Source organism: Ruditapes philippinarum, unplaced genomic scaffold, assembly GCF_026571515.1.
Source record: "Ruditapes philippinarum isolate M1 unplaced genomic scaffold, ASM2657151v2 ctg1923_1_1_1_1, whole genome shotgun sequence".
Taxonomy (NCBI): domain Eukaryota; kingdom Metazoa; phylum Mollusca; class Bivalvia; order Venerida; family Veneridae; genus Ruditapes; species Ruditapes philippinarum.
Genome location: NW_026858983.1, coordinates 120,707 through 137,030, shown reverse-complemented (window position 1 = coordinate 137,030; position 16,324 = coordinate 120,707). Strand labels below are relative to the sequence as shown.

The 16,324-nt window shown below is 33.2% G+C and overlaps 1 protein-coding gene across 4 annotated transcripts in view; it reads left to right on the top strand.

The window, feature by feature from the left end:
- The window catches only part of LOC132754864 (solute carrier family 12 member 8-like), a 115,070-nt gene that overhangs the window by 3,393 nt on the left and 95,353 nt on the right, over positions 1–16,324 (top strand). For 3 of the 4 annotated variants that reach the window (XR_009629135.1, XM_060745611.1, XM_060745612.1), the window contains exons 2-6: positions 3,053–3,385; positions 12,404–12,703; positions 13,871–14,011; positions 14,774–14,965; positions 15,500–15,617. Coding sequence is in view for 3 of the 4 variants with exons in the window: in XM_060745611.1 (XP_060601594.1) it covers positions 12,479–12,703; positions 13,871–14,011; positions 14,774–14,965; positions 15,500–15,617 (676 nt within the window). In the remaining variant the exon portion in view is untranslated. The remainder of the gene's footprint in view (positions 1–3,052; positions 3,386–12,403; positions 12,704–13,870; positions 14,012–14,773; positions 14,966–15,499; positions 15,618–16,324) is intronic. The other variant, XM_060745613.1, reaches the window with a different exon arrangement.

Sequence of the window (16,324 nt, the reverse complement as noted above, 5' to 3'; positions counted from 1 at the left end):
TTAATTAATAGGCATAAAGGTATAATTATCTGAAAAGAAAAATATGTAAGAAGTTAAATAACAGTAAAATAACATGTACTTTGTTTTCAGAATCTTACGGTAATTTTTTGAAACTGGATTAATGGAGAATGTATTAGTTATTTAACACATTGATTGCATACATGTGAACTTTTTCGACGATCAAGTGGGAGATTTTTCTTTTAAAAAAATGAGGGATATTTTAGAATTTGCAATAAACAGAGAAGAAATTTCTGATATTGAAAATAGAGAGATTTCTTTACTTTGTTAAAATACCCCTTATTTTTAGAAAAATCTTTGAAAATACTGTATATACATGTATATAATTATAATACAATTTCATTGATCAATAATTCAAATTTATTGATTTTTGATTCCCAAAAGATGTAGTGATAACTTGTGATAACACAAAATCTGTGCAATGTGAAGGGGATATCTGTCTGAAAACATAGTGTAACAATGAGGGGAAAAATCAATATTGCTGTTCATTTGGTCACTGTATTTATGACACAATTTAACAATAGGATCCTGCTGTTAGCTTTATATATATATTATATGTTATTTTGGTTTTGGAGTGATATATGTGGATATATTACCTGCTAAGATTTTATATCACCCGAGCCGTTAGGCGAGGGTGATATTTTATCTTGGCAGGTAATATATCCACATATATCACTCCAAAACCAAAATAATAATTTTATTACCCTTCCCCTGCCGAGTTTAGACGATTTTTTAAAAAATCATTGCTGTTTCAAATGAAACGTCGAAATAAGATTCCCTTTAGGGTACCTCTTCATCACAACATGACGTCACATAAATACATGACGTATTTTTCCGGTACCTAACGAATGTAAACAAGAGAAAAGGAGTAGTCTATTGAAAGCACTTTTTTGTAGTTAATATCAAGCTTTCACAAGGTAATATCTGTTTTCAATACTGATGGGAATTTGTATCATTACTCTACTTTGGTAAATATTTATCATTTGACAGTTAAAAAGTGCTTGTAAATCGAAATTTACACCGCGTAAAATCGAACCGTACGTGCATCACCTCAGCGCATGTCGTTTACAACGTTGGGTACCCAACGGGGAAATTTAGTGTGTATATTACCCGTCTGGCTCGGTTATATCAATTTCTTTCGGGTGATCAATATCCAATCAAAAAGGCGGAAAAAATCTGGAAGGGTAATAATACATTATATACATGTTATTATTAATTATATATGTATACATGTACATTTGTGTTTGGTGTTTATATCAGCTGTGAATTATTGATCTGATTATCAGAAAAATCAGACCATGCTTTCATAATGTTTTGTGAAAAATCAGGGTTGAAAAATACTATAAAAGTCTGAGCAACAGATCATTTGCCTTTCACCTGTGTAACTGTACGTTTAAGCCCTGACGGCGTCTTTGGATTCTGTGTAAAATGTGGGTGGTTCTACTCAGGTGTCATTTTGTGCCTGAAATAATGCACAAAGGGGCACCCGAGGTCTTCATCCACCAGTAAAGTTGGAAATTTGCTATATGACTTAATTACTGTGTTGTAGTGACGTAAAACCCAACCCAAGAAAATCCTATAAAAATCCATCTGTTTTCATATGTGATACTAATTAAGTATCACCTTAAAGACCCATTATGTCTCAGAAATGCTTTTATTTTTTATTTCTAAAAATATTTTATGTGTATACTAATAGTTCCAAAATAGTTCATTGGCCAGTTACCTGAATAATCTGTTTCTTCTGTAGCTTTTTGGCAATTAGTACAGTTCTAGTGACAGAGAATTTTTTATGGAAGTCAAAATACTATTATGTTTACACATTGGTAAATTTATGATAAATAACTGAATAATTAGAGCTACTTTTCTCAGGTTAGAAGCATTTAAAACATTTTTAAACCATTATTTACGGTATACTAAAATGCAATGGATAAAAAAGATGGTTACAGTTATGGAGTAACTTTTTGGGTACTGTAAAAATACACACCAAAATTAAAAAGATTATGAGAAATAATAATAAAAGCATTTCTCAGGCATAATGGGCCTTTAAGGCAGCCTTCAGTATTTCAGATACTGGTATTATATCTTTGAAAAGTGTGTCTTACATCACTGTAAAGCCTTCCAGAAAACAGCGTCCCAAGAGCTATTTATAATGCGTCTATGACATTGTTCTAAAAATTGAAAATTTGAAAAACAAATGGCCAAATTTACTAATTTAAATACAAAGAATGGATTATATAGATTAGAGGAATGGGGGTGTTTCCTTATCGTTTATGTATTTTATCATCGGCAAATTTCATTTTTTTCATCTTATTTCTTTGATTTGATAATAGTATGAAACGATATTTCTAAAAAACACATGATTATTTAACCTTTAGAAAAGCTGAAGGTTGCTATAAATGCCTGGTCTGTTGTATATATTTTCCTATAAGGTCTTTAAAGGAGCTATAGATGATTTGTTATACAAAATTTCTGGTTCATTACAAGTGGAGAAAAGTAATTTAATGGACATGCCATTTCTATTTGACAAAAAGAGTACATGTTTTTGTTAAGGTGTGTGGAAAACGTGTTGCATTGTATGTAATAAATGGCACCATATGTTGGGGGGCATAATGCATTTATGATGAATGTATATGTATATAATGTTCAAACAGTTCTATGTACATTCCTATATGTTTGAATAAAGTGCTATTCCATCTTAAACACAGACTATAAAATACTACTATAAATGACCTTGAAATTGCCTTAGAAACTTGTTTCCAATTGTCTAAACTCTCTCTCTCATGTTAAGTTTTCAGATAAAGAGTAGAGAGAAAGGCATTCAGCATCAAGCGCTGATTATTTTTTAGTATTGTTGTTGAAAATTTAACCTTGTATTTAATGTAGTTGTTATAATGGTGCGTTGTTAGTAAATCAATAAGTTTATGACAATTTTCTATGAGCATGCTGTTACCGTCATATAAGATATATAAGGCCACTAACTGAAAGCAGTTCTAGGTATATTATTATATTATACGGATCAATGTTGTCATTTCAGATGTTACACGAGTGGATATCACCGATGCAGTTACACAGTAAAAGAGGATAATCATAATATTACACTACAAAAACACGCTCGCTACCAAAGTCTCTTGTGAAATGAGAAGTTCAAGGAACTTGACTGGCCTGCTTATTTCTTTGTAAGGGACATAATACTAGCTGAAAGTAATTGACATTGATGTTTTGATAATTTTCGTAAAGTGTCAACATTTTTTCTGGAAGTATTCATTTTCTGGAATATTAACAATAAAATGTGGTGAAATATTTTGAAATTGACACTTACAAGCAGAACAGAGGGGGTGAAAGGACTAGCTTGGGACTGTAGAAAGAGGTATGTTATTGCAGTATTCTGAAACCAATTTTTTGATATCTTAACGCTTATATAAGAGATACTTAATGGGGCTTCCCTGGTCTTAGAATTATGTGGGTACAAACAAACATTTACAGTATCTATGTAACGATCATTCTATTGTGAACATTAGTGTACTGTTAAGCTACAAGGGTATTAGCTATGTTTGAGTTTGAGATAAAATAGGAAAGAAACAACTTTAGCAGAGTTTCAGATAACATCTATTAGTTCAGTGTACGTTAGCTGGACAGATAAATTTTGAAGAGACCTTTCTGTCTGAACGTGTTGAACAGGTGGCACATTTGAAGTGACCCCTCTAAAAGAGTGTTGAAAGACGCCTCCCTAAAAGAGTGTTAAGAGGACGGTGACTCTAACTTCCACATTCGGAACACCGTTCATCGCCAATTAAGGTATACAATATAATGCGCGGTCACACACATGCAGTAAAATCATGCTGTGACACTTAGATTTCGGCCTGAAAATGTAAATTTAACAAACCAACCAGTATAATGAAATTGGGCTGTAAATCATATGTAAATCATGTTGGATCACATATCATCATGGTTTATTAGATAATATATACATGTATATATTATATATATAAGTATATCACCTTATTTTTTTATTTGTTATCATAGTTTTTACAACAGTAGCCAATGTTTTAAGACCATGATTTTACATGTTTTGATATTTTTCGGGCGCTTAAATGTGAGTGTTGTTAATTTTAAGACTAATCGTTTCCCTTCCTCTCCCATAATAGACTTACTCTGGAATTAAGGATATTTGGGTTTTCCCCAGCTAATCCTTGGGTACAAACTTTTACAGTTACAGCTCCGAAAATAAGCGCAACAGGTTGACTAATCAGTATTGTTACGTGTAATGCACCATGAAGCTATAATGGTAAAAGTTTGTTTGTACCTATGGATCTGCCGGATAAAACCCACACTTGCCAATTTCCGGATATCATCTATTTTACTTCTACAACTGGAATATTTACATGTACATATATGACTCTGTTAAATTATGGTTTCTACTAAAAATTTATGAACTCTGTATAAAAATGTTACCCTACCCCACCCATTTTTACCACGTGTCTGATCGAAATGAAGAAAGAAGTGATGAGGCATTACAATATACATTTTAAATTGTATAAAGCTATATATCTGTTGCAAAATTTATTGTTTTGATTTTAAGAAAGAATACTTCCAAAATGCTTGTATGAAATAAAAATGGCAATAAATTGCTTTAAAGGGAGTGGCGCATGCACAAAGTCATTGCTAAATGGATAGAATTCTACTTAAAATAGCAAAATAATATTTTGTTCCGGAAGATTTTATTCTGTTGAGGTGTATTAAATAACAGAGACATTCTATGTTACAACTTTTTCAGGAATCAACCATATAATAATGGAACCAATATAATTTTATTGTTGATAAATTTTATAAAAATATTTCTTAAGATATAGATGTAAACCCTTTAACAGGAATAGTCCACAACTGTTTCTCAATAAAGCTGGAAAGGAATTAATAATGCTGTAGAAAATTGTGATGTAATTTTATGCTGGCTTATATTTAAGTACTATAATGTTTATATGGGTAATGACTTTGATAATTAACCACATAATTGTCTTTGACTGTGCAATAGATGGAGGATCAAGTAAAAATTGAGCAAAGATGAAAGAATTCAAAGAATAAAGTTAAAAGACCATTTATTAATTATCTTTGTAAGGTTTGGAGAGAAAAAAGTTAAATGACCGTAGAAAATTATAAGTACTGTGTAGACATAATTATTCTGGGAACAATGGGACTGTAGACCACCCATGCATTCATGTACTATGTGTATAATGATTATACTTAATAAGTCTATATTCTAAATTCCAAGAACATTTTAAGATGAGTGACTTTAATGTACACTTTGCTTATATGTTGCAAAATCCAAAAAAAAAAAATTTGGTTTATATAAAATCTGTTTTAATTTTGACATTTTGAAATTTTACTAATATTGTTTCACTTTAATTGAGTCAGTTCAAATCCTTTTTCAAACATACAGTGTTATAAATGAGACATTTAAAATGATATTTGTTCCCTTTTGTGTAAGTTTTCTTCAGTCCTATATTTAATTCTACATCCATTATCTATTGGTTTATACAGAATTTATTTTATTTCGATTGTGTAGGGAGGTATAAGCTTATAGACAAACTTTCAAATACGTTCCTGGAACTAACCAGTAGTCTGAGCAATGAATGTAAAGTTTCTTGCTCAAGAAAACAATGACTTGCCCCTGACGGGTTTGAACCCATGTGGCTAGCGATCATTAGATTACTAGTCTGAAGCATTAACCACTCGGCCATGTTGCCACTATCTATTATACTTTGGTCTTGAGTTTGTCAAGATTATACACTTATGTTCCATTTTGTGTTGCATGCTAGGGCAATAAATCATATTTTCATATTTTCAAAAAATCAAATATAGAAAGGGGAAAAATCACATATGCTGAATTTGTACCGTGGGATTAGATGTGGGGGGGGGGGGTTAGATGGGGGGGGGGTATCACATTTGCTAAACTGCAAAAGTTTATTTATACCTTTGGTTTTAGATCAGGGAAAAAATCACATTTGATTAACTGCAAAAATTATTGGTACCCAGAGGTCAGATGGGGAAAAAAACACATTTGATTAACTGCAAAAGTTTATTTGTACAAATTTTGGAGTAAATCTTTTAAGTCACCATAAATTATATAAATTTTATTGTCCTTAAAGCTTATTTCATTAAACTTCTAAGACTTACTCTTGTGGTAACAGCAACATACTTGTACTTGGTGTTTCATTAAAAAGTTGTTTTTTTTCCCTCCTGCTTGCGAAGTTTCAAGTTTCCATTATTGTATTTTTATCCTCCACAACATACACGTTGTCATAGTTACCATTGTCAGAACACTGTGACAATGTTCCACTGTAAATGACAGCTTATTTAATGCCTTCTCAACAAAATATGTTAAAGCGGCCTTGAGCTCTTCTAAAAGTTAAATACATTGTATGTTGTTTTTAGATAAGTTGTTTCATCAAAAGAATTAAGGTGGGAAATGAAATTTGCCAACGTTGAAATAGTTAATACATAAACAATAAGGAAACTTTGATACCTAAATGATACCTCTAATCTACTGGTCCATTCTTAGTAAAGCAGACGATCTTCTATTTTTAGAAATGAATGTCACTGATGTGTTATAAATAGCTCTCAGGAAGCTGCTTTTAAGGTTACTGAAATACTTAGTTTAAAACATCATAAAATTGTTTTTTCAACTGAAGGTCTCTTTGAAAATGGGATAGATCTACTGGAAATAGATAATGTTAAAACAAGAAAATCAACTGTTTAGTGTGCACACTAAAAAAAACAAAATCATATAAACATATCACCTTACAATGTAAAAATTAAATGAGCATAAGTAACACTAAAAGTCTTGTAATTTTGCTTCAATGAAAAAAATATATTTACATAATTTTACAAAGACTTGACATGTAATTTTGCTTCAGTGTAAAAAATCAATTAACATAATTTTACAAATTCATGTAATTTTGCTTTAATGTAAAAAATAAATTACCGGTAATGTAATTTTACAAAAACTTGTAATTTTACTTCAATGTAAAAAAATAAATTAACATAATTTTACAAAAACTTGTAATTTTGCTTCAATGAAAAAAATAGATCAACATAATTGTACAAACATTTGTAATTATGCTTCAATGTAAAAAATAAATTAATGTAATTTTACAAACAATTGTATGGGGCTTCGAGAACTTGGATATGGTAGAGCAAGTTCACACTAATTTTCTTCGCAAAATTACTAAGACCAGAAAAAGTACTCCTAGATATATGCTATATGGTGAACTTGGACGCTACCCTATTGAAATTATCATTAAGTCCCGAATGGTAAATTTTTGGAATAAGCTTATTCTTTCCAGTAACTCGAAATACTCGTTTAATTGTTATCTGCATATGTTACAATCAAATCATATATTTTAAATGGCCTTCCTTTGTTAAACAAATCCTAGATTCAACTGGAAATTCCTACCTTTGGCTTAACCAACGCTCTCTAACTTGTAAGTTTTTAAATAAGATGGTCAAGCCTACCCTTGTTGACCAGTTTTTCCAGGATTGGTGCTCGAAACTTGAGGCTTCAAGCAAAGGTCAAATGTACCATATATTTAAAGAAAAACACATTGTTTGAGGAATACTTTTCCATACTCCCGAATTCTCTCCGACTTGCCCTTATGCATTTTCGCACGGGCAACCATAGATTCCCGATTGAAGTAGGCCGTTGGAGCCAGTCATTTATCCCCCACGAGCAACGTAAATGTAATCTCTGCCCATTAAATGACCTAGGTGACGAGTTTCATTATTTACTCGTCTGCCCATTTTTTAAGGAAAAACGAAATAAGCTTTTAAATCGAAGATTTTACAACAATCCAAATATCCTTTAATTTAAGGAACTGCTCGCCACTAATGACCGAATACAGCTGACAAATCTCGCAAAATACGTAGCATTCATTATGAAGTTTTTTAAGCGATCGTAAAGTTTATTATCTTAATTTCATATGATTATGCATCAGACTTTAGAAATATCATAGGCCAATGTTGTTTATTAATATAAATACTGCAAGTTTGATTTGCTGTGTAATATATGTATACCATGGCAGGCGCTAAAAAAGTATGCATAAACTTAGTCAAAAACAGCAACAATAACAAAAGCAATTTGTATAACTTATTACACTCACCGGTATATAATTCCATGTACGCGCACTTCTTACGATTCAACAAGTACATTAAATTCCACTGATAAAATCCCATCCGAACGAAATTAAGCACACTTCCGGCTCTATTTTGTGTAAGCATCCAGGTCAAGTGAAATAAACATTGATTTATTGAACGTGTGAATAAATGACCAATCAAATTCGATTACATCGGGAAATCCATTTAGGTCATTCCTTTGAATTATTATACCCCCGCACAACAAAGTTGTAAGGGGGGTATACTGGAATCAGCTTGTCCGTCCGGCCGTCCGTCCGGCCGTCCGTCCGTCCGGCCGTCGGTTTTTTCTTGTCCGCCCAATAACTTAAGATTCCTTTGACCCTTAGTCTTCATATTTGGCATGGAGGTTAGTCATGATAAGTAGATGACCCCTATTGATTTTGAGGTCACTAGGTCAAAGGTCAAGGTCACAGGGGCCTTGACTTCAAAAAGCTTGTCCGCCCAATAACTTAAGATTCCTTTGACCCTTAGTCTTCATATTTGGCATGAAGATTAGTCATGATTAGTAGATGACCCCTATTGATTTTTGAGGTCACTAGGTCAAAGGTCAAGGTCACAGGGGCCTTGACTTCAAAAAGCTTGTCCGCCCAATAACTTAAGATTCCTTTGACCTACAGTCGTCATATTTGGCATGGAGGTTAGTCATGATAAGTAGATGACCCCTATTGATTTTGAGGTCACTAGGTCAAAGGTCAAGGTCACAGGGGCCTTGACTTCAAAAAGCTTGTCCGCCCAATAACTTAAGATTCCTTTGACCCTTAGTCTTCATATTTGGCATGGAGGTTAGTCATGATTAGTAGATGACCCCTATTGATTTTGAGGTCACTAGGTCAAAGGTCAAGGTCACAGGGGCCTTGACTTAAAAAAGCTTGTCTGCCCAATAACTTAAGATTCCTTTGACCCTTAGTCTTCATATTTGGCATGGAGGTTAGTCATGATTAGTAGATGACCCCTATTGATTTTGAGGTCACTAGGTCAAAGGTCAAGGTCACAGGGCCTTGACTTCAAAAAAGCTTGTCCGCCCAATAACTTAAGATTCCTTTGACCCTTAGTCTTCATATTTGGCATGGAGGTTAGTCATGATTAGTAGATGACCCCTATTGATTTGAGGTCACCAGGTCAAAGGTCAAGGTCACAGGGGCCTTGACTTCAAAAAGCTTGTCCGCCCAATAACTTAAGATTCCTTTGACCTACAGTCGCCATATTTGGCATGGAGGTTAGTCATGATCAGTAGATGACCTCTATTGATTTTGAGGTCACCAGGTCAAAGGTCAAGGTCACAGGGACTTTGACTTCAAAAACGTTATCTGCCAAATAACTTTAGATTCCTTTGACCCACAGTCTTCATATTTGACATGGATGTTTGATCATGATTAGTAGATGACCCCTTTTGATTTTGAGGTCACTGGATCAAAGGTCAAGGTCATAGGGACTTTGACTTCAAAAAGTTTGTCCACCCATTAACTTAAGATTCCTTTGACCCACAGTCTTCATATTTGGTATGGATGTTGATCATGACTATAAGGTGACCCCTATTGATTTTGAGGTCACTGGGTCAAAGGTCAAGGTCACAGGGACCTTGACAAAAAAAAAGCTTTTCTTCTCAATTGCTAAAGAATGTCCTGTCCGCAATGTATTGATTTTGACATTTTCACATTTGAAGCATGTAGAATACATAACTTAGCAATGCACTGGCTTAGTAACCTCAGATTTGGCAGGGAGGTTGTCCTTGAGCTCTAAATGGCCACTGTTGATTCTGACAAAGTGGTATGCGGGGGTATTCACGCCATGATAGTGGCAGTTCTAGTTTATATAATTGGTAACCTAATATTAAATATCTATCATCCAAATATATATTTTTCGCTTTTCATAAGCGCATGTCGTAAATGTAATTGTAATTTTTTAAACCACGCCCTAAAAATTAGCTATGAATGAAAATCATGATGCTGTATTTTTTGTTCCTACTGTTTTCCTATTGCGTACATGTAAATTTCAAATAGTACTTCTGTATGTATAGGTGTGTGTGTGTGTGTGTGTGTGTGTGTGTGTGTGCGTGCGTGCGTGTGTTGGTGCGCGCGCGTGTGTGTTTATGTATATGCGTTACAAATATATTATTTCTGTTTGTGCGTGCGAGTGTGTTAATTTTTCCCTGATTTCTAGATAACTTGAGATTAAATTGTCAAAATTTGCAAAGACATATATATATATATATATATATATATATATATATATATATATATATATATATATATATATATATATATATATATATATTTAGCACTTGTGTTAAAAGCTATATAATATTTACCTATGAAATTTGTATGTTGATAATATCCACTTTCCCCACATGAAATTTAAATTATGATACCCATTTAACATTTAATATTGATATATATATTTGTACACATGTAATTACAAAATGTCACCTTGTAATCTGTGCCTCTCAAATAAAGATTATGTTCTGTTCTGTTCTGTTCTGTTCTGTAATTTTGCTTCAGTGTAAAAAATAAATTAATGTAATTTTACAAACAATTGTAATTTTGCTACATTGTAAAAAATAGATTAATGTAATTTTACAAAAAAACCTGTAATTTTGCTTCAGTTTTAAAAATAAATTAACATAATTTTAACCCTTTTAATTCTTTGACACAGTCTTCTTTAACAACAACAACATCAAATTTACAATGAATAAAGATTTTATCTTTCCATCAATATTGACAGTAATGATTTAAGGACTTTCTCTTTCTTTAAATCCCATATCAGTTTGAAACAGGTTTGTAGCAAAAGTTTGAATGGGGATATACTTTGTGTGTATAATGTATATAATAATACAGTAGTAATATAATAGATATAGCTGGTTTTGTGAAGTAGATATCATTACCGGTATGTTTAAACTTAGTATATTGGAATATGTCAGTTTTTGAAAAACTTAGGTGTGAGAAGTTTCTTTTTACCTGTTGAACTGTAATATTCTTCCGTGTGGGAAATAATTAACAATTTTAAATGACATAGTCCTGAAAAAGGTAAATTGTTGTTGTGTTTTTTGTCCTTTTTTTGTTGAATTTTTTTTTAAATTTGGTTATAGAAAAAAATTTATAACCTGTATCCCACTAAATATCAAAAATGGACTTGTCCATTTGTCAGCCATGACATTACCATTCATCACTTTTAGGGAAAAATGTAAAAATACATGTACATGTATATAATATTAACTGAATAAGCAAACAATGCAGACCATGATCTGATTGCATGGGTATCCCAGCTAATCTTGGTCTGCATTGTTTGCATGTTTGTACTCTGTAGCTGTCAGCAGACTAAAAGTTAATGCAATCAGATCATGTTGCAATCAGATCATGTTGTAATCACATCATGTCAATGTTTTTGTTGGATACATCTGATATTACCATTAATTTTTGATGTCATACTTTTCATTTACGAACAAATTGCCCAAGCTCTATACCAACAGCAATCACTCCAGCTCGTATATTTTCACAAGATGATCTCATGCAAATTCTTATTTTATAAGAAGACATTCATAGCATATTTCAGAATGTTGTGATTTATGATGATTACGATTTTTATCCACATTCAAATATAGTTTGACTACAGTCAAATCATATTTTGATAATTCAATTCATTATGAAATCACCAAAGTATGAATCTTTGTCATATTTCTATAATCTCATGAAAAACATGCAATCTAAACCAGTATGTTTATTTCAAAAAGACATTAATTTTATACGTGGTGATGAATTTAACATGTTTTTATACCTAGTCAAGATACATAAAATTCAAGATCTGTAAAACAAAGTATCCTGGTCTGCTGGTAGCAACTGAATATTCCCATACAACCAGTACAGATCACAAACACCCTTTGGTCTGCTAGTAGAAACTGAATATTCCCATATGACCAGTACAGTCCACAATCAGCCTTAAGACTGCTGGTAGCAACTGAATATTCCAGTACAGACCACAATGCGGAGGCGAAAAAAAAGGGGGGGGGGAACAGTTTATTTGTTGTCAAATTGTAACAAAAAAAATGAGGGTTTTTTTCAATAAATACTTTCTTTGGAGGGAAATGACACCAAATTTTGACCCCAAATTGACCCTTAAAATCACTGTTGTCTGTTGTTTTAAGGAGTAAAAGTATATTTCATTAATATGTATTTTTTGCTCTCTTTTCTTGTTTTGTACACAGAGTGAAATGCGGTGAAGCATGAAGTGATGCATCTTGCAGTGAATCTGGACAGGAACAAGTGAGGGACTTCTAAAAATGTCAGATTCAGAGCATACTAGTCTAATGCCTGAAACACAGGGGACCGGTGGTGGCCAAGGGGGAACCAGTAGGAAGAAGCCACCACCTCCAGACTGGGGAAAGTATGGACTTAGCCAGGAACCAGCAAAAGCTCCATACTGTGCCAATGTTGATACTGGAGGAGAAGCTGGGTACCAGCATGCAGACGTTGGAAATAAAAATGAACTTTTCCAGGAAGATCAGGTAATTATTTTCAGATTGATTTTCTTTCTTTCATGAAACCACCTCCATACCACCCACATGTATACACATAATCTATAATATACCACCTACAAGTAAGTAATACACATTACCCACTACATACTACCTACATGAATACACATTACCCACTACATACCACATACAGGAATACACATAACCCACTACATACCACCTACATGAATACACATAACCCACTACATACCACATACATGAATACACAAAACCTACTACATACCACCTACATGAATACACATAACCTACTACATACCTTCTACATTGATACACATAACCTACTACATATCACCTACATTAATAGACATAACCTACTACATACCACCTACATAAATACACATAACCTACTACATACCATCTACATTAATACACATAATCTACTACATACCAGCTACATTAATACACATAACCCACTACATACCACCTACATGAATACACATAACCTACTACATACCACATACAGGAATACACATAACCTACTACATACCACATACATGAATACACATAACCTACTACATACCACATACATGAATACACATAACCCACTACATACCACATACATGAATACACATAACCCACTACATACCACCTATATGAATACACATAACCTACTACATACCACCTACATAAATACACATAACCTACTACATACCACCTACATAAATACACATAACCTACTACATACCACCAACATAAATACACATAACCTACTACATACTACCTACAGAAGAACATATAACCCACTATATACCATCTAAAGGATAAGTAAAGAAGATGAGTGTTTTTACACAATACAATCCTTTTACATTTTACATATAAAATGAAATAAATGTTTAGTTTAAATGTGATATCAGTAAACCAAATAATATCATGAAAGTTATTTCTCCTCAAGCATATAGTCAGTCCATTAATTTTGTAGTTCAACACATATTTATCTATTTTTAACCATTTCCATGTTAAAATTGAATTACAGTCTAACTTTCCCATGTGACCATGTGTATTAAGCAACTTTTGACTCATGCGACCACTTTAAATTCTTCACAATCATTTTCTCTCTGTTATATTTTTAATGTCCTAAGCAACTTTCATGCTTTATAGATATCACATTTTCTAGAGATCCTTGTGTCTATATTTCAGAATCTCATACAGAAAATGTGGTGGAAGGCCAACTTTTTCATCAGTGAGCCAGTGTTGTTTGGCACCTGGGACGGGGTGTTTACCTCGTGTATGATCAACTTGCTGGGTGTGGTGATCTTCCTCAGGATGGGCTGGATTGTGGTAAATATATTTGAGCTGCATCACAACAAAACCAACATAGTGGGTTTGCGACCAGCATGGATGTAGACCAGCCTGCGCTCCTAATCAGAATCCATGCTGTTCGTTTACCAACTCTATTATAAGTGGAGAAACTGACAGCAAACAGCATGGATTCTGATCAGACTGCGCGGATGCGCAGGCTGGTCTTGATCCATGCTGGTCGCAGACTCACTATGTTGGTTTTGTTGTGACGCGGCTCATTTCTTAAAAGGGAGATAATAACTCTTATATAGCAATGCTTCACAAGGGAAGTAATAAACTGTTATGTACTTTGAGGGTAATTGTTGTGATTCCCATTGCCAGTAATGAGCATAAAAAGTTCAAAGGAGGTAGAATTAGCAATGCTGTATATCTCAAGGGAGGTAATAAATGCTATGCTGCTCTGCCTTTCAAGGGAGGTAATAAATGCTATGCTGCTGTGCTTTTCAAGGGAGGTAATAAATGCCATGCAACCGTGCATTTCAAGGGTGGTAATGAAATGCTATATTGCTTTGCATTTATAGGGAGGTAATTATTACTATATTGTTCTGAAACTGGAAGGAGGTGTTTAAATACATTTTTTTTCCACGTTCAAATGGATGTAATAAAATAAATATTGCTCATTGCAAGAGAGGTAATAATAGCAATATCACTGTGCATCTCAAGGGAGGTAATGAGTGCTGAGTATAAAGAATGAAGTTGTCAATGCATGGGAATGTTATGCGTTATATTTACATGTTTCAGGGGAATGCTGGGATTGTTCTCACCATACTAACTATCGTACTGGCCGTGCTTGTAGTACTCATAGTAGCCCTTAGTGGTATAGGTGTATGTGAGAGGTGTAAAGTGGAGAGTGGAGGGGTGTATTTTCTCATATCTCATGTCCTTGGATCCAGAATTGGTGGCAGTGTTGGAGTGGTCTACTGTTTTGCTCAGGTATAATTTTTCTGATGTTGATCGATTAAATGGCTTTTCAAGTACAATGTACATGTAGATAGATTAAGAAATATTGGCTTGCAACTTTTATTTTTTTTATCTGTTATCTTAATTAGATATTTAAAAACCAAGAAATATAAATTTTTTGAAAAATGATGTAATATGTTCATAAATTTATAAAGAATTGTCACTTTTTTCTAAAAAAAAAGGAATTGCTGTATTATAAATTTGTTATAAATATTCCTGACATGTTAAATGACCATAAAAAATGGTTGTTTGCATTATAACCTTCAACAGCGGTTTATATAGGGCCATATAACCTGACAAAAATATATAAATGTTATGCCATACAAATGTACCAACTCGGTGTCACTGTTTACTCTATATTTTAGCATGTCTTTGACTAAAACTGAGGTCAAAAATCATTGTAGACTTATAATAAGCATGGTTGTAATGAAAGTAAAATACTATCATATTCTGAAAGTAGAAAAATACCATGATCATAATGCTGCAAATAATTTTTTACTGACACAGGCTGTGACATGCTCTCTGTCAGTAATGGGTTTTGGTGAATCAATCATGGGGCTGACAGGCATTGACAATCCTTGGATCGCCAAAGGCGTTGCTATCGCCCTTGTTATTCTTCTTTTAGGTAAGTGTTTATTTTCTTTGAGATTTAGAATTGTCTAGATTATGTTTGTAGGTTTGTAAAAAGGATTATTTTGTTGATTTGTTATAAGATTAATTGTAAAGGTATGTTGAGGTTAGATATAATTATGTGATTATGTATGTAGATAATTATGTTTAGGGATTTTTTTTTGGTAGGGGGAGGAGGAGGAGAGAGGGGTTGGGTCACACCAACACAGTAATGGCCATATGGCAACTTTCCAGCTTGACTGAGGAACACCTCAGATGCCCTTCCATGCATTATTTCAGTCACAAATGGGCACCTTATTTAAGAGCCAGCAACATTCCGTAAGCTATCTGGATAGCTTTCTCACATGAAAGAATCTAAGGTCTTTGTAGGGATTCAAACCAACAGATGTGAAGGGCAAGTGGTTTGAAGTCAATGACCTTGGGCACAGATGTCCCTATATTATGGGGTTATGTTTGTAGGTTTGTTATGATATGTGTAGGTATGTTATGATATGTCTGTAAGTATGTTATGATATGTGCACTTGTTAAAATATGTTTTGATATGTGTGTAGGTATTTTATAATAAATGTGTAGGTATGATATGTGAAGGAATGTTATTATAAATGTGTAGATATGTTTTGATATGTGTAGGTATGTTTTGATATGTGTAGGTATGTTATGATGTGTTCAGGTATGTTATGATATGTGTAGACATGTTATGAT